The 25,057-nt window shown below is 42.1% G+C and overlaps 1 protein-coding gene across 2 annotated transcripts in view; it reads left to right on the top strand.

Annotated features, from left to right (window-relative positions):
- The first annotated feature begins 11,655 nt into the window (after positions 1 to 11,655).
- Positions 11,656 to 25,057, top strand: part of nkd1 (NKD inhibitor of WNT signaling pathway 1) — a 32,609-nt gene continuing 19,207 nt past the window's right edge. The window contains exons 1-3 of one of the 2 annotated variants that reach the window (XM_071489164.1): positions 11,656 to 11,900; positions 12,009 to 12,041; positions 12,201 to 12,337. In XM_071489164.1, coding sequence (XP_071345265.1) covers positions 11,876 to 11,900; positions 12,009 to 12,041; positions 12,201 to 12,337 — 195 coding nt within the window. In that variant the 5' untranslated portion in view covers positions 11,656 to 11,875. The remainder of the gene's footprint in view (positions 11,901 to 12,008; positions 12,042 to 12,200; positions 12,338 to 25,057) is intronic. The other variant, XM_071489165.1, reaches the window with a different exon arrangement.

A 25,057-nucleotide genomic window follows, 5' to 3' on the forward strand; every position in this document is an offset into this window, starting at 1 on the left:
GTCCTGTGCCAAGTACATAGGAGACCATAAAATCCAGTGTGGTCAAAAATGAAACGACACAAATGGCTTTTTCAAATTTGTTGCTGTTTCTGGTTCAGCGTCAACATCTTTTTATCCTCTCAGATTTATCCTATGCCATTTCTCAATTTTTCAAAAGCATTTCAGCTTTGATAGATGGAGGGAGATTTGTACTTTGTGCTGAGAAAACATGCCTAATCTTGGATTAAGCTGCACTACCATTTTAAGGTCAGGGGTCCACTAGCAGTCATCATGCATCAAAATCAGATACAGTAAAGCAGAAACAACACAGAGGGCCCACTTCGAGTTGGCTGTTGTCACAAATGAGATGTGACCATTTTCATACTGTATAACTGAGCTAGAAAAAATAAGCAGATACTTAAATGGGTTATAGGACCCAGTTATATCAGCTAAGTTACTATTAGTAACTATTATTAGTCATTTAATAAATCAGGTCGCACTATTAATGGAGCTATTTATAAATTTTCCTATTGCTACATAGCCATCGTCAGCATTAACAGCTGTATACTTGCCAGTCTAGAGGAAACGTTACAAATTAAGTATCAAACTTCGTTGCTTTATGCTGGGAACCCGCTTGCTGTGAACGTCTTGCTTTTCATTTCAGACCCCATGTTACTGGGTTAGAGCGGACACCTCACAGCTCGCAACTGTACTGCATGGTCTACAGATTCGGCATCTCACCTACAGTTTTCAGGTGTGACAAAAATAGACAGAGAAAAGACCTGTTGAGAAAAGACCAGCAACATCACATAAAATTGACACCGTTCAAGGTCTAGGCTGAATCTGAATATTAAACAGGCATCAAAAAATATAAATATTCTATCTTTTAACCATTTTGACAGCTGCATGTGGAGACAGTGGCATTTTAGTTACATTCTCTGTCACAAATAAATCAGAAATTAATTTAAAATGTCAAGAAATCCAGCATTTGCATTAGAGCTGGTAGTAGTGATGCAGCCGCCGCGCACAAACAATGCAGGCAGTGTGTTTCCGCCATTACTCACCAAGAGCTGTCTCTAGCGGTGGAAAGCAACGGCAACGTTAAGTTTTGTTTAGCTTCTATATCTATCACCTCTTTTCTTCTTCTGTAGCTAGCATGCTAACAAGCTAGCTCCAGCCTGTGGTGTCCAGTCTGCCCTGGAAATATAGTGCTGCTCTGAGTGGATATTAAAACCTCTTTTATTGTAAATGCAACAATGGCTGAAGCTCTTGACAAGACTGGTAAGTAAACAACTCTTAATAGTATTGTTGGCTATGTAGCATAGCTAAACTTACAAATAGCTCCTTTATAATGTAAGAAATGTCTTAGCTAGTAAGGACTTTAATATTAATTAAGAGCTGGAACATGACTGCCAAAAGTGACAGTTTTAGGAGACCAAACAATATATCCTTTGTATGTATGTATTCATAACTATGTTTTAGTTATATATGCATACATTAAGCTTGTGTCAGAGTTAATACTACTCACACAGTTTAGTTATTTTCAGCAATTAGTGTAATGTTAGCATAACAGTTGAATTATACTGTGTTGTTTTCCTGAGATTTAATTTAAAATCATCCCAGTTTATGTCATTATTAAACAGAATCTTTACTCAAATATTAAGTTTGATATGTTCTTAGCTTTTTTATTCTTCGTTCTATAGAGTTTATATATTAGCAAGCTAATGCTATCTTTGTCACCTAACACTATCCAGCAGCTACACCCAGCAGTTACACCTAGCCTATGCTATTTAGTAACAATAGATCTCTCTAAGAACTCGTTTCTGTGGTGTGGTTTATATTTAGTGAGGTGTGGCTAGCGCTCCTCATAGGAAAGAGTTATGCCTACGTCATAATTAGGCTATGTTTGAACTTGTGGTGTAACCATAGAACTGAAAAAGTTGTGCTTGGTCGATGAAACATGTGAAATCTGTGTATGCAGCAATAAAAAATGTATTTGTTACATTAATTTAATATCAATGCATTCTGGTTAGTTAGTGCCTACCAAAGCATTTACGTACACAGTGTTTTAGCTGGTGATATATGATATACTGTATATCTGTGTTTTGCATCTTGTGTAACATATGTGAGGTCCCTATACCCTGTGTCAGTGTGCACTGACTCATTTTCTCTGTACGTCTGTGCACCAAACGGCTTTAACATATTCCAGTTCCTGCTCCACTCCAAATCTTCTTTTTGTACCAGTGGACAACAAAAGGCACAACCTCCAACAGTATGACATCACTGCCCTCAATGGGCCCTCCATCCCCTTTCCCTTTACCCCCACCCTAACCCCCACTCCCAACTTCAGAGTCAGTTGTTGAACCGCCAGCCATCCAATCAGCCAACCTTTCTCTCTCTGGGACCACGACTTCATTACAGAGATGAATTGTCTTATTGTGAAGACCCAACTGCCCCCTCTAGCAGGAGAGGGTGGAGCCTTGCTGGACATTGGGGCATCATGCGGTGACCTGGCTTCAGGGGTCATTTCACCCACTGTTTGGAAAGCATCTCACGTAACGCATCACTGGATGACTGCCTCCTCTTTTCAGCTGAGGGCCCTCTCACAGCCACTCACTCACCAGGCACCAGTGGGCTGAACATCTTTGTACATCTTTTACAAAACTTAATGACTGTACACTTATGGACAATACATACATATAAAATATGACTTGTTTTTTATGTCAAAATGATGTAAAAAAAATCTTACAGTAGATTCTGAAATACTTGAAAGGCCTAATGGTTTTTGACCAAAGAGGAAAACTTGAATTTTCTCAGTTAATTATTTTATTGATAATTTTTCCAGACTTGAAATCCCACTTATAGTTGTGCTACTACTTGATCAATATTTCGGTACTTGTCAGTACTAATCCGTACTTTAGTTTAATTCTTGCACTGTTAATGTGATTTTGATTTCATTCTTCAATATGACCCTTACTGTATGGATAGATGATGAAAGAAGTTTGTGAAGCCTCATTTACCGGCTCAGGCTAAATTTAATATCTTTGATGGTGGTCTGTTTGAAGACTAACAGCTGACCGTGGTCACCATTGTGTAGGAAAGAGGACAATTTCTTCCTAAGGCATGTGCACAGTCAGGACCAGCCAGCTTTATCTACTGTGTGTGGAAAATCTGTCCTTTTTGCAAAGTAGGCAGAAGACAGGCAAACTTTTGCAGGCAGACATCTGGGTGGTCAGTTTTCAAGTGTCAGGCTGGTTGGAGAGTGTTTGATCAGCTCTTGAAGGAAGCAGCAATTTCCTAATGTGGAGGAAACAGTTCATGTGTGTCACTGTAAACATATGTGTGTCTCAATAGGACAGTGAAACACACGTTGTGGCTAACACAATTGCATAGTCATAACACTACAACAGGAAAACTGAAGATAAAAAAAAACAAAGAAAGACAAAACAAAAAACCTTTATTTACCATTGAAGAGTTGACCCAAGCACATGTGTTCTTTTGATGCCACAGTCAGCTTCACCTTAATGTAGCATCTCCAATGGATGAGTTAATACATGTTTGGCTCGTGGAAAACTCAGCAGTAATTACTAATGCAAGGAGAACATCTTATTCATAATCGTAGCTAACATCTGACTAAAAGTCTTGTTTTCACTGACCTTCAGTGGTTTAACTTCTGTCCTTGCTGCAATGATGTCTCTAGTGTGTGGTCAGTACACTGTGACATCACTGGTGGGTGTGGCTACAGGTTCAACAGAGCTCAATTGAAAATAGACCTAAAATCTTTAAATATATTATATTTATAAAGATATTGAAACTCAGATTTTCAGCCTGGTGTTAAGTGACACTAAATTACAGCAAATTTCAACCAACTTTGGTCTGCATTGTCGTCTTTTTTCACACCTTTTTGCTTTTAGTAGCATCAATACATGCAAATTTTTGTCAAAATACAAATGCATCAGAGCTGCTAGTGGGGTTGTGGACTTGTCTTGTTGAACTTCAGTTTTAGCAGGAAAGCCAATTGTTGAGATTACCTGTTCCTATTCCTAGATTTCCTAGATTTACACACATTTGTGAAGCCGTCCAGTGCAACACAGGATCCATAAAGACAATGTAATGGGAAAAAAGCTAATGCTTGTTATTGCTATTCTTTTTCTTTTCCTCTGCTCATAATCAAAACATGATCAAAACAGTGAAAGCTGTTTTGAGGGAAAGAAGCCTGCTTCAAGATAAAAACTTGAAATCTGACTTTGTTCTCTCATCACAGTCGGACCATTTTCAAGTGTTGAGGCTGGCACTTAGACTAGTTTGACTTGTGCCAGAAACGGTGCTATAAAAGGAATCAATATGCTTTATTATTTATTTGTTCATTGTAACGTACAGTCGTTGAAACATTTTATAGATGTAGAAACCAGCCAGTAAAGAATTAGTGTTGCTTTTATTGCTTTTCTTCTGAAATGTCCTCGCTGCTTTCTTGCCAAGCAGCTACAGGCAGATTTCTTTGGGGTGGCTATGAGCCAACTCCGAAATGTTTTATTGTTGTGGAAAAATTATTTTAAATACTCGCTTTACAATGCTGCTTGAGGCATGCCTGTTTCTGCTGACAGCCCTCTGTAGCTTTTGTCTGGTTAAATGATATGCTTTACAAGATTTTTTTTAAGTAAACACATAAAAAGAACAATGTCAAAACACTATGTTGTGAAATGCTCTTTGGAATAGTTCTGTTCAGAGATTGCTCCACATAATGTGTTTTTCTGTTGAGCAAGATCAATGAGTGCATGACTTTCAATGTACCTGATCACTTCTCAGCGTACATCTGTGTTTTCTTTGGGGATGGGTAAAGTGCAGTATTCAGGGATATGCTGTGTATGTATGCAGGAAAAACACAATGTCAAATTCTTCCCTGGTCATTGGTTCTCTTTCCAATTAGGAAATATAGATTAGAGCACTTTTTATCTTATCTTCATATCTTCATATCCTATTGTATGATGTAATCCTGCTACCTTTTTTTAACATTTCACAGCTCTTTTAACAACTGAAGGGCTCTTTTAATAGGCCCTTCAGTTGTAGGTCGCACCAGTGTTGCCATGTTGCTCCACCTTTGAGATGCAATGTTTGGAACTTTCAGAATTTGTTCCACTTACTGAGCAATTTTTCAGCAGCGACAAAGTGCATGTAGGACGGAGAATAAATTTGTCATTGGCATTACAGTGATTCTGTTCATTTCTGCACCAGTTGAGGACACAGCGGTGGGATGATTTCTAGTCTGCTTCCACATCTTGCATAAAGTACTGTCATTTACACTAAGGACCAATGCTGAATGTTTCCCAATACAGGATTAATGTGTGATGTTACTCTGCATCAAACTATAGAGGTATTTTATTACAATATTGTTATTCTGATATATTTTGCTTCTATTAGCAGAGGTCTATATTTTCATTTTCCATTCTCCCAAAAAGAAGAGAAACTGTCCTGTGGATCTGTAGGTGAAAGGTCACAGGTCTGTGGACAGGAAGCCTTTCTGCAACAAGAGCTGGGAGGCTCACAGCGCCAAACCATAGCTGTGTTATTCTGAAACAGGCCTCTCCACCATGGAAAGTGCTCCTAAATATTTGGATATTAGCCTGCCATTGTTTTCCTGTATGGACCTCAGCTTCGCACCTCAAGCCGAATGCCCTGAAAATGATATAACACTTGGTGCAATTTGATCGTGGCCTCTGTGATTGAACCCAAGCAGAGAGTGCAGTTTCAAAGCCTGCTGAAACTATTCAAAACACCAGTGGCCCGTTAACGGCCCAGGATAATGAATTCCATGGCAGCGCGGGCCTCTATGTGTGGGAGACTCAGAGCTTAGCTAAATAAACCTTGTCTGGCTGAGTGGCCCCACTGGTGCCCGGCCCGTTGGGGACTAGTGCAGCCTGGTCTCTCACAGGTCACTGGACGGGCTCAGCGTAAATGACAGCCCCATTTACCCTAAACTCACCATGACATTCACTAGCAACATCCCACAAGTCACACCTCTACTCTGTCACAAAGGATAGGCTACTGTTGGCAAGGGCATTGTTAGTGGCTCAGCTTGAAATTACAAACTGCGTCTACAGAGGGTTCATAGGAGTTGTGCTGGTTGAAGCTGATAGCAGAGATCACTAGTCTTCCCTGTGGTGGGAGTGACAGGCTCTGATTTTTTCTTCTCTCTTCATTAACTATTCACATTTGGACCTTATGTGGAGATCATCATCGCCACTCAACATGAGTCCAAACAGTTCAAAGGCAGCGTTGCTTGGAAGTGTGCACGCCACCCCAGGAGTCGCCGGGCCTCGGACACCTGCAGAGTGGTGGGTGCTGAGAGCTTGGGTGTATTTGGATCAGGGACTGAATTTTCCTCTGAAGATGAGGAAAAGGTTTATGGCACGCTCCCATGAGAGTGTCTCCTGCTCTTTGAAGCTCCTGTCTTGGTGGCTGCTCTTATCTCAGGAAAGGATTATTTTATCTCCTCCTGTTCCTTTCTTTCTCTTTTTCTCTCTTGCTTTCCATCAACTCGGGTTTTGTGTGGATCTCTTAGGAGATCTTCTCCTTGCCCTTGCTTTTTCACTCCACTCATTTCCAATTTCCCCCTTTCGGAGTACACCCAGCCGTCTTTTTTACCACCACCCCCACTCTCTTCCCACTCTCTTTCTCTTTTTCCCTATCTCCTCTATTCTACCCTTCCAACACATGACAGACTGTGTAATTAATGAGCATCATAAACCTCTCTTTCTATTAGCTACCCATTAGTAAACCTGGCAAGCCTGTCATTTTGGACAAAAACACACAGCTCCTTCATTTGATCCCTACATCAAAGGGGGAACCCCACTGTTTTCGGCTGAATACACTAATTGTGTCCTCGTTCTGGATGGGGCTACACCCCCATCGCTTCAAAAAGGCAGCCAGTGCTGAGTGCAGATAGCAAAGAGAAGTACAGAAGCAGAAAGTATTGATTATACAGGCCTAAATTTGGAGAGTTTTTGACGTTGGAAAGATTACCAGTCATTCAGCATCATGCCAAAAAGTCTGCACGTGTGTGTTTATTTACTTCACATCATTTTGCCCAGTTCATTTTTACACTTTTTGCAAAAAAAGAAAAAAAATGTCAGTGGGCTTAAGGCCCTGTTATGACTGTTTTTATGCTGCCGTTAAGATAAAAAGGAATTTTTAAGTGAGACAGTAAGGATTCCCGTATTTTACACTACAAACCAAAAATGTAAAGTACGGGATCAGCAATCTTATTAAGATAAGTCTTAGAAATTCAAATCCTGAAGATTGTTTTTTTCAATCTCTTGTTCTCACTACCTTCACTGTGATGTTGTGCAGCATAATGATTTTATCTGTGCTATTATGACAGAACAAACTGAAAAAAGACCAGAGCGAGTTTAGAAGTGTTACAATTCTTTCAACTGCAAATACAATTCTTGAATATTTTAATTTTCAATATGTATACAAAATTTTTATTGAAACCTCGCTGTTTTCCACATGCTCAATCAATCAATCATTTCAAAGACTTATGTCTTTACTATAAATGCATTTTGCAAAAAAACATTTTGATAATAATTTCAAAATTTCAAATGTTTTAACCTAATCCTGCCTGTTATGATTGTGTTGTATCTCTTGTATATAATACCATATAAAAGGACAGTTTTTATGTCATTATTAGACATTAAATGGTATTAAAGATAGCAGGTAGTTCATATGAATACATCAAAGGTCTCCATTCTAACATTGGACTTTTACTGCACTTTGAAACTCAGAAAGTGTCCATGTACTGCAGGTGCATTGAAGTAAAAGCTGAAAGTATACCACAGTGTCCAGTGATATTGTAAATCCAGGTTATTTCCATTAGTGCAGAATGGCAAACGCATGCCCCCCCCCCCCCCCCCCCCCCCCCTTTCCCTTTTGCCTGACACATCACACGCTGGGCCACCACAATGGGCTGAGTCACCACCGCTGCAGGAATCAACACTGTACTTCAGTCACGATTGTCTTCTGCCCTTTACAACATTTATGCCCTTTTGTTCCTCAAGATAAAGGCAACAGTCACATGTTTGAGCTTTAAGCGCCCAGCAGCTGCTCTTCTCTCCCTCTATATACTTCACATCCCCCTCCTCACCACCAGGCAGCGTTCCCTCCTATGGTCTCTCCAGGCATGAGGCCCCTAACATTGTTACAAGGACATAAGCACAGACAAACCATTAGATACCCCTGAATCTAGCTGTCTGAATGCCCCCCATTATGCCTGTTTCCAGGGAGAGCACTGAGATTTATGGTGGAATGAGCCAGCGTTGGCCACCAAGGTAGGAGCCACCCCAGGACAATAAATACCTACACCCATCAGGCAGGTGTCTCAAGAATTTAGCTTTTGTGCTATGCAACTTTTCCAAAATAAAAAAATGAACAAACAGAAAAACAAACAAAAACAAACAAACAAAACAACCCCCCCCCGAAACAATAGAAATCAGGGGACAGATTTCCACTGGACTTGACACATTCCTCTATGAGAGCCAAATATTTACTTCATTTATTCTCTGATTTGATGTGTCAAGCTAAAACAAATGCTACCCATAATAATGGGGATAGATTGGACGTTCGGGGGTTTATGTCCATGAGATGGAACTCTGGCTTTAAACCCCCGCCACCTCCTCTCTCTCAGGCATCAAAGGCGAAGCTTGGAAATAGGGCCCGCAAAGCCATCTCTCCGTTGGCCTCTTCAAAGGACAGGAAGTGTGTCAGAGGGACAGGCCTTCTTTCCCAGCAAATTCGGGCGAGTTGCTATAATAACAAGCTCATCTGTGTGTCTGTGGCAGGCTAGTTCAAAGGGGAGCCTGATTCCTCTTGGTACAACATGTGATGATAGAGTCGGGATGCGGAAACCACTGTTTAGTAAAAATTCAACTAGAGGGCTGCATTAGGGACATGTGTCAAGTGTATCACCACTAAAGATGTTAAAATCTTTCCCTGAAAATTGGGGCCAGGTTGCTTTTTGGTCTGAGCTTTCCCAGAAACCGTGAAAAATCTTTGTCACCAGACTCTACAGGACCTCTTCTGCAGGTAGTCAGTGTATTAAACTCCAACGTTGCGTGCCCTCTGTGAGGGCTGAGGCCGGATTTACAGTTGTGTATGAAGGGGTTATGTAGCCCATGGCATCTACTGTATGTGCGTGGGCTTGATCTATGCCAAAGGTTACACTGTAGCTGATATGTGCCTCCTCATAAATGTAACTACATGCTGAAGCTACGGCCCTGGAGACACCATGAGGGGAACACAGGACTTGTGACTGTGTTTTCTCCTACAAGTTTCTAACATGTATGCTCTATTTGGAACGGACATGTTCCAAATAAGACACTGAACAAAGGTACCTCAACAAAGTGACGGATCCTGTACTCCTACGAGAGGTGTGTGGCAGAAGGAACCATAGACGACTTAAGCTTACGAGCAGGGCAACTTTACACTGGTGTAAATTCACTAGCTGGCAGATTTTTCCTGTTTGGTACAAATGGGTACTTATCTCCAGTGTACTTCCAGAGGTACAGTCACTTTTAGGAGTTCCGTGTGGGAGTATTGGTGCTTTTGCTTTACCAGAGCTACAGTGGAAATTCCTGAAGTTAGAAAAGTGTGACATTTGGACATGATACCAATATGGAAAGTGCTGAAGGTGCATGTGGTGGCTAATGTCTTGAAGAAAGACAATAGGAAAAATGTGAAGTAAACCATTTTCATTTGCATTAGGAAAGTAGATATTACAGTCTGCCAATGCACAATGTGTGCCTAACATGCTGGTATGCTGGAGGCGTGGGTACAGGTAGCAATAACCAGGCCTCTAAACTTAAACACAGCTTTGCCTTCTTTACTTGAGAGGCCCATAATAACTTAGGGCCGATACCATCCAACTACATGGGAGCCATCTACTACAATGCTATTTAAGCAGCACTTCAATAAGTGTTTGCGGACATGTTGTCTTAAGATTGTGGCCTAAAATTAAACAAAGCCTCCCTCTCATATTCTAATTTTGTGTTTTTAGACTTAAACATCATAACAGAGAGCTCTAAAATTAGACATCCATCATTTAAAAAACATGGCACCTTTTTTTTGCAACTTGATGGATAAGACAAACAGCAAGTTTTTTGCTGAGTGTATTATTTACATGTATTTTAGTGTACTGATATTGAAGCTACAGTATGTGAAGACTGAAAATGCTGGTGTGATTAAAAAAAAAAAAAAGTGCTACATTTTCTCTTTCATATTTAACACCACTGGGAAATTAACCTTTGGCCATAAATAATCAAAAAACACATTAGGGATCTGATCTAAAGAAAAGGTCTTACAGTTCACAGATCAATGTTTTCTCCTGTCTCTAGTACAGTATTATTTGTTTATGTGCATATTTTCCTCTAAATCACAGAATGGAAAAAATGGATCCTTCAGCAGTCACATATTCAAACTGCAAAACTTGATTAATGTTTAAGCTATTTTTTTAACATTGGTAATGAAGATTCACATGGTGTCTCTTAAAAATTCCTAGCCATTTAACATTTGCAAAAGATGATGTCCAAAGTGTGTGTCACATTGAGCTACTTGCAGCCTTGCATGAAATGGCACATGGCTTCTTTTATTATATATTTGAAGACTTCAAAAGAATTTTAGCCTCCTTTCATCTGCTGCCTCAGTACAGTAAGACTATGATTTCTAAACCTTATTCTTATGTCAAAGAGCCCAAAGAGAAAGAAACACACTGACCACAGAGCCCAATGTGATATGATTTTCTTTTCACTGGTAGCCTACAGTTTATTAGGTACTAAAGTGAACAACTTTAAAGAGGGGCGGTATGAACAGACCCAAAGCGTGATTTAACTGTAAAATGTCCTGCTCTTAATTCATTCTAAAATATGTTAAAGATCCTGAATGATGCTTTGTGATGTTAGATGTAGGTCTCCGTCAGTCCTGCTCCACCGAGACAACTTTTGTGGCACTTAATATATTTTGTTTGCTCTAAAATAAAACAAGATGTGATCTGGACTCCTTGGTTGGCACCAGGCATGCTAGTGTACTGGGACCCCCTGTAGGAATCCGTGGAGGACCTATTTTTTGGGAAGCTCTGACAATGTTGCGGAGACGCTCAGTTCGTGTAAATGTGCTTGCTTACAATATGAGCGAGTGGTAAAGGTGAAGTAAAGGTTTTCTTTACGCCCCATCTGCGCTTTGAAGGGAGGAAAGAGTCTGGAAAGCTCAACTAGCTGCGTCAAGTCAGCTAGAAAAAGTCAATTTAAACCGGAAATTGTAACATTTAATTTTCACAATAGAAGTATGAAAGAAACGTGAAATTGGCCTCATTGGTTGCTGTGTGATTGTTTCTGGAGGGTTGGCTCACTTGTTTAAGTCTATGGTTTACATAAAATCTATCCAATGCACAGTGAGTCAAAATTAGCAGTTTTCAAAATCGCAGGCAGATACATATATACACGCTGGTATAGGCCTGTAGACGTGTCATGGGGTGAATGCAGTGAAAATACTTGCTCTTCCTATCTCAAAGCTTAACAGCAGTTGGCCGCATGCCATCTTTAATTTAATTTTGCCAATGATTAGGTCGTTTTGTAAAACAATGTTTCTCGCCAGTTAAGGGTTTTATACTGAAAGCGTGGACAGGAAGTTGCACATTTCCTTGTGTGCGCCTTGTCGGTGGCGGCGCTCTGGACCAGAGGCTGCTGTGGCTCTCCAGTCGTGCGGTCCTGTGCGGAGCGCAGTCTGCTGTCGGTCTCCACGGACGCTCCTCTGTCTGGATATCGTAGCCTGTTTCTTCTTTTTTTCTTTTTTGTTTCCTCCTTGGATTATATTCATCTGATGGTTTTCAACTCCAACTCGATGCATAGAAATGGGTAAACTGCACTCGAAACATGGTAAGGTTTCTAATTCCTGAGAGAAAATCACAGCTGTAGTTTTCTCCTCTGTGCTCCGATACTTTCGAGTAACAGCGCTCATTGTCTTGTGTCTTTCTTTCCCTCAAGCCGCTATTTGTAAACCGAGGGAGAGTCCAGAAGGTAAGCGCACCTATTTTTTTTCTTATTATGAAAGCCTTTGATAATCTCCCGGACACTGAGGTGAGTTTGTGAAGCGGAGCAGTTGTTCCCGGACTGCGCAGCGCGGAGAGTCCGGCTCTCTCCGCGCTGCGGTCCCGCTGACGCTGCGCTCTGTTGCAGGCGGCAGCTTGGTGGTGAACGCCTGTTTGGCGAGGAGGGGGCTGGACGACTGGCTCGTGAAGCAGAAGTACTACTGCACGAGCTCGCGCCTCGAGCGCCGGGACTGTCACCGGAGCAACTGCGGCTCGACCGCGCGGGTGAGTCCCACGCAGCCCACGGTGTTCACGGCGAAGCGAAATTCTCCTCTCAAGTGTTTTCTTGTCTCCTCGCTTTTCACGCATCGAGGACGAGGTTTTGCTGCGGTTGTTTCCCCCTCAAAGACTTTCCCCTTATCAGTGGTGTTGCGTCAGGCTCCGGCGTGGGTCCGTGTTTAGTCGACCAACTTTCTTAAAGCTTTCGTGGCGGACGAGCTTTTAACACGGGGGGCGAGAGTAGGTGTCAAATGTAGTGAGTCAAACGTTGCAGGTTTCAGTAATGTGAGCTGAAAATGTTCTCAAACAAACCGGGATTCTTGAGTGAACCACAGAGCGCCTCTGTCCGGTCTGTGTGTCCTGGTGACAAACTGAAAAGATGAATTTCAACGCTCCCTTAGGGAGAGCGCTCATCTCATCATGTAGAGGACAGATGTTGGTATAATTCTCTGCGCTGATCAGAGGGATTTTTTCAGGTAACAGTAGATCGAGCCTGAGTTGAAAACATTGCTGTGTGGCAGTCTGGTGGCAAGTGTGGATTGTAAAGGCTGGGGAGAAATGTTGGGAGGTCATGCTTGTTTTGTGTTTTGGCATTGGTGTAAACACTGTGCTGTTGTTGTCAAGTAGGGAAATCCTTTGGAATTGCTTCAGAGGAGCTTTAAGCCTCTTTGGTTGGTGATGCCTTCCTCAAAGGCAGCTTGTTTGAGGAATTTGAGCCCATCAAGGAAAAAAAAAGGGTAAATCACTTCCTCCACCCACAAGCCAGACACTTTGAGCAGAAATGCATCTATCTATTGAATGCAGCCCAGAATCCAGGAGCGCTTGCATTTTGAACATATTAGTGCACCTTTAGTGATATTCTGTTGTGATGCTGTGTGGCTTGATTTTCCTTTTAAAATACTTGACAGCTCCTTAAGATGCTCATTGCTTTGAAAAACCAGAATCCTACAATTGGTGATAAGTAGCTGATTGGTGTAATAAACTGTTTTGTTTTACTTTTCATTTCTTCTCATTTGCTTTTTATAGTGACAAAACCTTTGCTCTCACAGCACACAGGACTTCTCATGTTAAGTCCATGTTATACCATGCATGTAAACTGGTTATCCTGCAAGCAAAGCAGTGCGAGTATGGATTCTTGGAAAAGTGAGGCTTTGGTATGTGGATTCATCGGCATGCTGGGGAAGAGAAGGCAAACATCAAACTTGAGGAAGTCTTAGGAAACTGAAATATCTCGTGATTCCCGCCCAAGTCGGGTCTAAAGTCCACCATTGTTTTTATAGCTTTTTTTTCCCCTGTCGAGCAGCCATGGTGGTGCATGATGGGTCTGTGCTGAGAGAGGTAGTGGTAGTGTAGGGAGTGTTGAGAGGTTACCAGCTTTACATGTTGCACCCACATGGTGTCAAAGTCGCTAAAGCTGACACGGGCCCAACACTGCACTAAACTCCATATAGTCGTAACAGGATCCTACTCACAGCAGACGCCGTGTCTACAGGACGTTTTTTTGGGGGGGATTGACTCCATGAGAAACACCTGAAAGTATGTTTATTTTTTTGAGCTTGTCTACGCTATTGCAGCAGAAAAGTCCTGCCGTTTACATGGGCACTTATTTGTTGAGTGGGATTCATACGCTTTGGGCAATTTAAGCATTTAAAATCACATTATTACCATGCAGTTACCATACATTATTGCCACAAAAACAAACAGTCATTACTTTGTTCCTGGAAATATTCATGTGCTTCTTTTCCCTACAACAGTGGTGTGTGAAGTTTTGGCCCAGGATGGAACAGGAGCCCCTTGAAAGGGTTGGATGTTTTTGAACAATTTGGAGTTGGTGGAGTTCAGTTTGTATAAATAATTCAGGTCTGGGTGCCTAATGGCTTTCATAGCTCAGAGGGAAGATGAAGAAAAGAAGAAAGGTGCTTCCACCATCAATATGCATTTGGGTGCTTTTCGCTTTTGTTTTATCATCCAGACTCTTTAATATTTAACTTTTAAGTTTAAATCATTTGTTTGCTTCACGCTGTATTTGTGTGTCATGAAACATACTTGTACACATTTACGAAGTCAAGGTTTGAAGCAATGTCAACAGGGTAGAAAAATCCTTGTGCACACATCGGTGACTGGCATTCAGAGCGTAATTTCTCAAAACGTCGAGTCCATTCACACATGGTGTGAGTCTTCTGGATACATGAGCTATTTCGCCTTTTCACCAAGGTGGCACCACTACTGCAGGGCAGCATTGAGTCGCAAAATACGGACATAAAGAATGGTGTCAGTTCTCCTGTAAGGTTGATTTAAAGATGAGTCTTTGTAGTTTGATGTTCATCTCACCAGCTGGATGAGTGCTGATCATCGACACTGCTAGGGGGCGGCTTCTAATGTTTGCCCATGAATTTTTACCGCACCTTAAATAACAACCACCATCACAGGTTTTTGAGATGCGTGCTTCAATACCGTTGGCTTGTGCAAAAACTAGTCATGACTTTACACTTTTTACATTTGTGTGGTGTAAGCACCGTGTTAAATGTTTTATACGTTACATGTATTTGAACATTGCAGGCTCCTGTTTTACTTGTTAATTTTGCTGATTTTGTTTAAAGTAGAGCTGCTGAAAAAGAGTTACGCAAATGTTGTGAGGCCCCAAAGTTTCCAGAGCATTTACAGAATAAATTTCATGTGTGAGAGTCATTTCACTTAAATGAATATCATCTAAAAAATATTGTTATTAAATGATCGAAATAATTTAGAGTCAAGTATTATTCCTCAGAATGAATTTATAGCCTTGTGTAAAGAAAATGTTCACCATCTCACAAGCTTTAACTGTAGTCGAAGTCCTGACGCTCAGTGAGAAGGAGTTCAAAAGCTCGACCCCACGGTGCTCTCAGATAAAAACAGAAGCTAACCTCTTAGGTGAGAGAATGTGAGTCAACTCTCTTAACTTTAAAAGCTGTCTGTATTGTAAAGAATACCTGGTGAGACAGTTATTTATAGCTGCTGTTCTTTGAGCCCCCCTTCCAGCTGAACCAGGGTCCGGGAGAATGTGGGTCGGGTGTCAACAGTAGGGAGTCCACGCTTGGAATTCTTTTGATCCGATCTTTTCCAAACCGTATTCCCTGTAGGAACGATGCCAGTTTCACAGGAGTCATTGCACAGGAGAATGCTTTCACATTCGCAGTTTCACCTTCATTAGTGGCTTTGCATTGAAATTGTGGCTGAACACACACAGATACACTGAGACATAGAGGTGCTCTTGAGCGCTTAATGATGTTTCCATGCAGACCCTGTAGCCATTCATGAGTTCTGCTGTCAGTTGCAGCGTTAGTTCAGTGTGGCAGACAGTGAGTGAGTGGTGTGGGCAGGTGGATCTGCGGGTCTCAACACATGAGATCCAGGTCATGTGAGCCTGGGCACACTTTCTCCCCTGTGTACAGCATGGTGTCCACACCTACCCATTAAATTGATATGTTATGTGCACCCTGTAGAATTACGCTGCTGACATAGATACTGATGGGGTTTTTACAACTTATGACTTGGAAGTTCAAATTTCTGGTGGCAAGTTTATTAGGTTGCTTCTCTTGGCATCAGATGAGAAAGAAGTCTATCATGTTTGCCGCATGTCAAGAGTGACTTTAAAAATGATCAGCTCTGATGGGTACTTCTCACAAAGTCACCCCTTTCTGTTTCTTAAAATCCCCCCTCCCCCTCCTCTGGTTCTCCCCTCTCCTCCTCTCTTCCCTCCTAGCCTCCATCTGTTTCTTGCGTTTACCCTGTGGCCGTGTGTTGGTTGAAACTGCATTTGAAGTGGGCCACGCAGGGAGGTGTTTGTAGTGACACTGATGGCTCCTCCTCCATTGTGAAGCCCTAAGGCCTAAGTAGTAAAAACAGCCCCTCCACCTCCAGTCTTCCCAAGCTGCTGCTCTTACAGTTCCAACGCTCTTATTTTTTTTTCTTCAACTCCCATCAACTTATACTGAACGTATACAAAAAGCAAAGGTACATCTGACGACAGAATGCAACTGAAAAGTGAATCACAGTGGAACTTCTGCCCCCAACCCTCTTGTCTCGCAGTTGGTTGTCAGCTCTTTGATTTTTTTTTTTTTTGTTGAAAGTAGAAAGGTTTTTTTGGAAGTAGGCCTGAAGCTTTTAAATGCATTCCCCCAGCCTCCGAGTCTGATAAAAGACATGGCAGGTTTTGCGCCCCCTTCGCTTTTTGCTTCTGCTGTTCTGCTTTTTCTCCCCTTGTCGTTTTCACAAAGCGAGGGTCCTTGTTTAGAAGCTGAAAGCACCTTTCAAATGCAGACTCCTCTTCCTCTTTCTCTCCTTCTTTCTGTCTTCTCCCTGTGCGTTTTCTTTTCCCACCGGCTGGCCTCTTCTGCGTGCTGTGTGACGTATGCCCCTCTCCCACCGGGCTCTACCCCCTCTGTGCTCCCAAGGGACCGAGGGCCTGTTGTTGCTCTTTGAAGAGGCTGGGAGAAAAGTTTGGAGCCACACTCTAAAGAGAAGAAAAGCCTTAGCCTTTGGGGAGGAGGGGTAGCACCTGGCCATAAAGGGGCTCTGTGATTTTTTTTTAAATTTTCCCATGAGAAGATGGGGTGGAAGTCTTGGGCTGATGTCAGTGTAGCTGGGGGACTGGGAGGTTCGAGGACATGCAGGTGGCTTTAATGTCACATCCAGCATCGTATGTCACATAGATTACTAAAAGCTGGAGGAGTTTCTCCTGTGTGACAAAGCAGAGCGGATAACTCTCAGTTGCTGTGAATGGTGCCTTCTGGAAAGGATTTCTGTGGAAGAATGACAGTGGTTTAGAGTAAGGTAAAGCTCTAGTGACATGTAGACATTTGACCAGGTTTATCCACCTTTCTCTTTTTTGTGTTAAATCCTCTTATGAATTTCCTCTGGCCATTTCTGATTTCATATTTCTGAAATACGGTACTGAATTTATTTGGTCTATATGCAGAGGTCTCTGAATTTTTCATGAACTACCGCAGCGTGTGTAAAGTTTGTAAAACCACCACAGGCTGGTATCATTACAAATAAAATAGTCTATTTAACATTTTTGTATTATGAGCGAAGTGGTGCTCATGTATGTGCAAATGTGTTCATGCAAGTGCATATAAGTGTGCAGTATGTCTGCAGTCAGCTGTCCGGATGCACTCCAGAGATGAAAGGCTTCTGCGGGAATGTGCTCTGAATCTCAGGGGATTAGCAGCTGAGATTGTGCTTTGTTTCCCCAAAATATACGCTCAGAGCAACGGATAGCTGTTGATCAAAGTGTCTCTCACCACCCCTTTCACAGTTACATTGAGGCTGCAGGGTTTTGTTTCATGTTTAAAGGTGGCGTTTATTTCAAAACATTTAAGGGATAGTTAGATTTAGAGGATGGATGTTAGTTTGCCTCCATTTTGAAACTGGCCTACATCCACACTAATACGTTTTTATTTTAAAACAGTGTTAAATAAATGAAAAGATCTCTGTCCAGATGAGCGTTTTAGTATCAGAAATAATCTCCATCCATACTAACACACCTGAAAACACACATCACATGACCATTCACATACACTAGGCATGTGTGTGCTGGTGTAAAGAGTTAAGCAGACTGCAGTTGGTTTCTGCATTTGGGGAACAGTAATAGCAAAAAGTGAGACCAGAGGTTTCTTTGCTTGTGTCAACAACAGATACAGGAGGAGCATGTGGGTATCTGTGTCATTGTTTCCGAAAGCCTCCATTTGAGTTTTCAAACTGAAATGGTGCCAGCAGCGCTTCCAAAAGTCTCTGTTTTAGGGGTCAAAAACTCAGAGCAGAGTGGTCACCTGGCATTAATGTAGCAAAGATGATGCGTTGTAAAACTTTAACATATTAGTGTGGGTGTAGCCTCAGACCGAAATTGCTTGCAAGAGATAAGCATGTGTGTAGTAAATAGTATAAACAGGCAGTCACAAATCTAAATATAGAGCACATTAAAATGACAACATCATTTTTGCTGTATTGCTCACATATCTTTAACCTCTTGATGTGTGTATGCCCAAGACGCAGCATCAGTTGGGAAGGAAACCAATTAATTGATAAATATTTTAGTTGATAGATAAGGGCTAGTTTCATGCAGCTAATCTGTTTGATCAACTAAGGATTAATGCTGTTTTTAATAATCAAGAATAATTCGTAATTGTTCAGGTAGACATGTAGGTTTAGAGAACCTTAGAGAAGGTTGTACATTACACATGCGCTGTTAGTGTAAACATTTATAAAACAGCTCAATACCAGAAGCACTATTTTCTATTAATACACAGTTATCACTGGGACAAACTCTAGGTGACTGGGGCTCCTGTGGTGGCGCTGAGCTCCACTGAGCTTTCTGTGGGAGCACAGTGCCCATTTTAATCACCCACTTAAAAGGCTCTGCTGAAGTGGGTGTTTAAGTGTTTAAACCCTGAATAATTCTCTCTTGTTTGTTTATCAGGTTCCCCTGCGGGTTGCGCTCTGGCCCGTGCAGTAAGTGCTGAATAATTTGACTGAGCACTCAAAGTGGCTCTCAAATAGGACGAGATCAACATCTGCATAAAACTGCTATCGAGCTCTCATGAGAATGTGCACATGCACAGGAGCGTGCATGCTCACTCATGTGCCATGAAGCACACAGGCTGAAATATACATACACACTTAACTTATTTGTTTTCCCTTATATGTGAATTCATTCATCACTGCGCACAGACGCAGGGTCCCAGTGTGATTCCCTTCCACTTGTTTTTCTTAAGTAGACGCAGGGAAACACCAGTGATGGACTCCACAGCTTGATGTTGTATTTATCCTCCTTGTGTTTAGAGCCTTGGTGGACAAGTCTCTCAGGCCACCTGAGGTAGAGGGGATGAAGGAAGTGGATTTAGATAAACAGAGTTGGGAGAGCATTGTGCCTCCTGCAGACAGAGGTTCCAGGGCTCTTCAGCTCTTCCTGTGGCGCCTTGGCTGGAGGAGGTCTGGATTGTGTGTTAGGGGATGTTTTTGGTGGAAGGAAAGCTAAACAGAGGAGTGGCCGTGCTGAAAGGAAAGCTGTCCTCCCCTGGTGTGTTTTTGCTCCACAGGTGCCACAACCCAAAGAGGACCTTACCCTGTAGACTCTCAATGAAGCAGGCCAACCCTGTGCTCCCCAAAGGGCCATTTGCCCTGTCTGTCAAACCCACCTCTACCCTCTCCCCCAGCCATGTCTTGCTCAAGTTTGAAAAGCCAGCTCCCTTGGACAGAGATTTAGTAAGTCTTTAGGGGACTGCAGAGTAACCTTATGCTCCCTAAAGCTCACAATCCTTCAGTGGGCTTCTCAAATTTAAGTAAGTTTAGTTTTACATCTGAGTGTATGTGAGAGACAGAGCTAGTCTTTTTTAACATACTGTAGCTGTGCCTTTAAAGTGTTTGTGTACTTTAGCACAAAATGTGTCCTCTTCACACAGTCAACTTGTTGTAACAGGATGTTAAATTTGATCCATCTCTTTGTAGTTATTTAATTTTGTGGACATTATGTTGAACTTTTCACTGTCTTCAGTCATATGTTGCGTTACATGTCAGTGTTGCTTCCTGTATGCTGATGATGCGATTGTTTCACTTACATTCAAGTCACAATACGATGGAGCTGTGAAACTATTAGAGGTGAGGCGCTTGTTGACTGAAGTCAGGGATTCAAATTAAATGGATAGAACAAGCATGAGTTAGTTTTTTCATAAATGTTGTTTCCTGGTTTGTGTGTGTCTTTGTATTTGTCCTGTGTGCAGTGTATTTTAATGTGTGATGAGCATTGGCAGGAGACTTTGGTTGCAGTTTGTAACTCAGTATCGTACTCCATTGCAAGTTCATTATAGTGAGCAGTGACACAAGCCACTAATTCCAGTCAGCTATGAATAGAAACGTGCGTCTGGCACCAGCGTACTTGTATATAGTAGTTGAAGTGTCTATTTTTGCTGCTATGTTTACTTGCTAAGTTGAAACACTCTCTGTAATTATAGAGATTTTAGTTCCACAGTTAAAAGGTCAGATGTGAGGGATGTTTAGAGGTAGTGGCTTGTGGCTGGAAGGATGTCTGCTCTAAACATGCTGTGTGTGTGTGTATGTGTGTGTGTGTCTGCTTGTGTGTGTCTCAGACTGTGTGGATTTGTGTGCATATGCATAGAGGAAGAGTGACCACCTTGGTGTTGAGGTCAGCTCCATCTGGTCAACATGCACACGTCAGAGGTTTTATAACTGCTACCTATCACATGGAGCTTCGCTGCTGATTTCAGTGACAAGGTTTAGTTACTGTCTTTGAATAAATGTTACTGACAAGCGGCTTCTGGTGGAGTTGTAGAGATCAGAACATAAAGATCATATTTTATGACATGTCCTCACCTACAGGTTGCTTCTCTTTCACCATGTGCAGAGTGGCTTGATTGAATCCAGACTGCACTCACAGTGTAGCCCTAACAACTGGTTCAGCAGATCAGATTGGAATAAATTGTAATAAAAGCCATTACATTGTTTTGTTCATTCCAGCTTTTCAACTAACAAGTCCTGGCTGGATCAGATAATAAAACCACATTAAAGAGAAGACTCTGGTTCTAAACTGAGATGCTCTTTCAATTAAAAACATTACAACCTTGAGGCTTGTCTAAGCCTTTTGTCTCCTCTCTAAGGTGACTCACAAGTGAGCAGAGGTTTTGAAGTAAAATTTTTAAAACACAATTGAATATCTTGGAAAACATCAAGAATTGTCCCAGCCTGAATATACTATTTTAGAATGAGATCCTTTCCTGTAGCTACTGACATGACAAGTTACAGAGGTGTCTCTCTCATTTGGCTGTGGTAAAAGGTTGAAGTGCCTGTCACTTTCTTGCTGCCCTCGAGGTAGACTTCCTGACTATAACCCTGTTCCTCCCACACTTTGCAGCACTTGAGACTGGCGTCTGAAGCCACCCAGACGACTGAAGGACTGTCTCCCCTCAAAGAGAGCTTTGACTAATTGCTAAGACCCTCTAGACACAGTGTAGCACACTCACTGTAAAAACACAACACTCAGACACTTAAGCATGGAGACATGCTGTCAGCCATGTGTCTTGAATGTATAATCCATCCCGTTTTGCACTAATGATTGACGCACATGCACACACTCTGTGAGCCCGTGTCACCTCAACTGGACTCCTCTGCCATTTTTGCCAAGCAAGTTAAAGGTTCCAGAGCAAACTAATTTACTTCATGAATGGTGAGATATTCTGTCACTGCACAAACCGCCCAAGCTTTTGGAGATGAGGTGTGTCATTCTGCATAAGACTCTCTCTCTTCTCTTTCTCTCCCCTCTTTCTTTTATTCTTTGGATCTGAGCTTTACTCTGAATTCAGAGGGCCATAATGTTGTGATTTGTTACTCTTGGCAGGCGGAGACCACCTGTAAATCAAGGCCAAGCGACAGGCTGTCTCCATTCCCTTCCAAACCATAGCTTCCACTTGGGAATGTGAGGTCCCAAAGTGGAGTTCATTGGCTGGTGGAGAATGTGTTTTAAGGATTCACCTCTAGCTCAGATTCCCTGTTAACCCCCTGACTCCCAAGGAAACTTTTGGGAAACTTTTGGGAAAAGTTGCTGTTACCTCAATCCATGTGTGTGACTGGCTGTTTATGAGCAGTGTTACCTAAAAGTTCAGCTGCATCCAGCTCAGCCAAAGAAGGCTCAAAAAGACAATTCTTAACTTGCAGGAACATTTATTCTGAAGATTACAGCAGCTTCCACAGCTATGTTTGGCTAATTGCTGACACTCACATCCATCTTGTGAATCAGAGAAAAAGTTCTCTTTTTTGTTTTAATCTTTTTTTAATTTTCTAAATTATTTTTTAAAGAAAAACTTCCTGAATGAGGCTCAGTTCTTCCCTCACTGTAGAAAAATGTAAGCACTCTCGGCGATTGGTTTCTCTAAATTGCTGGAGGGGTGATCATGCAGTTTGACTCTTGATCTTGACACCTCGTATCCTCTCCCTCGCCTCCTCTCTGTGCAGATAAGGCTTTGATAAACAGTGTGATAAATGTTAATTGCTGTGGTTACATATTTTTTGAAAGCTAATAAAGGCTGTTACCTTGAGTATCAGGTAGGGTTTCGTGCCTGAGGGGCTGGCTGAGTTGTAAAAGCTTATCTTTGCAGGTGTAAAAGTTTTGTAAATGGGTCATTAAAGTGTTGGCCAACTTCACACATAAAACACAAAAAAGGGAGAGGGGGGAGGGAGATTACTTCAGATCAGCATGTTTCTGAAGCATAGAGATGAGGGCTGTAAATCTCTGCTAATATTCCACTGAGCCTTTCAGGAGGCAGCCTTTGATGTGGGTGAGGTAATGTGACCAGCAGTGTTTGCAATGTTAATCTGACGTGGAGAAATGACTGGTGTCTGTGCACTATTGCTCTACAAAAGGAAGGCATCCAATCACGGCACTTGTGGGTCCCGTAAAAAAAACAAAACAAAACAACTGGATTCTGAGAGCAAACAACACGTGTACAAAAATTCACACATCCGTATCTTGTCACGTGTCTTTGCAACCTCTAATCCAGCAATGCTAGAGAGTTCATTTGCACAGACACACATTATAATTTGACATAATAAAGGGTGCACAGAGCAAAAGTGCTGAACTGCACCTCCTCCACATGCAGGGCTTTACGTCAACCTCACTAAAGTGTTTTCTGGACTGTGTGTGTGTGTGTGTGTGTGTGTGTGTGTGTGTGGAGAATCTCTGCATGACCTGTGTCGTGCACAAGAGTTAACACAGTAAGCCCTGTGGCATGCGCAGCCTCTTCAAACCCCTCCAGTCGTGGTGTTGCTGACCATGCACACTTTAATCATAGAGCAGCTTCCTCCAACCTGCCTGGTGATGGATCCAAACTCTGTAGCTATAATTTCCTTCCTGGGGTGCAGGAAGAGAAGTGGGTGTGCCGTGACTGAGGGGTGTCAGGCATGGGGCCGCAGAGTCTGCACAGAAGGTGTCTGTCTTTGATTTTCCCCCTGAGACGTCAAAAACATTTTTAGTCAGCATACTTTGAGGATTGCTTGTTCATTTATTAATCCAGTTTGTTCTCAACTTAAGTGTTGGACTTTCATCAAGGTAGAAAGTCAAGGGAGATAAAGTGGTTGGAATCCAGAAGAGAAAGCTTTTGTGGTCATTTTGGGCCTACATGTGGTTCTTCAGAGTTGGGTGCTGCAACCACTTGATAAAATGTACACATCTGATAATCAGATTTTTTTCTTGCAGAGTGCTGTTCATAAAAATGAAAAGTTGTGCACTAAATGTACTGTAAAATGCTTCAGATAAAAAGCGTCCACCAGGTAGCGTATGCTATGTGAATGGTGCATGTGAAGGGCTCAACATCAAAGGATTTACAATCTGTGACCTCTGGAAAGGCATTGAATTTCTTATCAAAGGCATGAAAAAAACACAGCAGTTATGACTTCCTCTTGGCACTGCAGACTGCTCATGAGATCAGTTTTATGCATTTGTTCGCTTTGTTGTGAAGCCCTGACATTTTAGACAAGTAAGCATCTGTTCTACTGGAGCAAAGTCAAGAAACTACCTCAGTGCATCATGTGATGATGAGCCTGATAGTATCGTTGTGAAATAAAACAGCTGTATCTTGTTTGGCTGGAGAGTGAAATGCGGAGACGTTAATTTGCTGTGGCTTTCAGTTTGTAGGTGTTGTCTCCAAATCACCGCTCCCCTGTAAATGGGACCGTCTCGCGTCAGCCTCGCTATTCTATATGATTATCTGAGATCTTTATTTCATGTGTGAAAACTGATCTCCTTTGAAGCTTCACTCAGAGGCAGCGCAGCGCTTCACTGCCTCACATCAACACCCTCTATCTTGGCTCCATCTCTGGGCGTTATGTTTTACTGCTACGTGGTGCTTTGAATGAGGCTGTTTAATGTTGCTGGAAGGTGAGGGGCACCTCCAGTGTTAAAGAACTGCAAAAGACTGGAGCCAGGTTTAAACTGCTGTCTGACAATGACTGGTGGTCCGCTCCGGCAGCACTGCTGCACTCACCACACATTGCAGGATAGGCACTGCTCCAGATTCCAGGAGCTGTGCTGTTCGGTCCTTTGAAACTGCCTCCGGTGTATCTCAGTTTACTCTTTGGGATGATGGTGGGGGGGTGGGTATTTCCTCTCTTGAGGTCTTTCGCGAGTAACGCTACACCTATAAGCTAATTTGCAGCTCTAAAACTAATAAGATTTTTTTTTGTTGTTTTATTACTTGGTTTTCAACATTGAGGCAGTATGTATACTAAAGCTTTTGAAAATCCCAGTGCTCTACAGCTGGTTTCTCCATTAGTTATTCATAAACTTAAAGTCAGTGGCTGCTTTCCAGGTCAGTCAGAATCAGTTAAAATCATTTCATTTGCCAAGTGCAGTAAATTTATGGGACAAAGTACAAATACATGTTGACAAGTTGACTGTATCTTAACATACGTGGTATAAGCGCAGCAAAGACTGCATGCCTTGCACTGTTGTTTAAATTTTATATTACCGCCTGTATCAGTCTTTGCAGATATTGGTCATGCCTTGGCTGTGAAGAATATGACACAAGTGAGAATAATCACTTCTCACTTTCGGAAAAGGCTCTATTTCACCCTCTCAAGTGCTGGGTGGCTTTTATGTGTGTCAGCGACCTCAGCTGTCTCCTGTTTGAAGGCCCAGGGGATGCAGACACACTTGGAGGAGCACTGTTGCTATTCTCACAT

This window comes from Trachinotus anak, unplaced genomic scaffold, assembly GCF_046630095.1.
Source record: "Trachinotus anak isolate AG129_WGS33_773 ecotype Australia unplaced genomic scaffold, CSIRO_AGI_Tana_v1 ptg000011l, whole genome shotgun sequence".
Taxonomy (NCBI): Eukaryota; Metazoa; Chordata; class Actinopteri; order Carangiformes; family Carangidae; genus Trachinotus; species Trachinotus anak.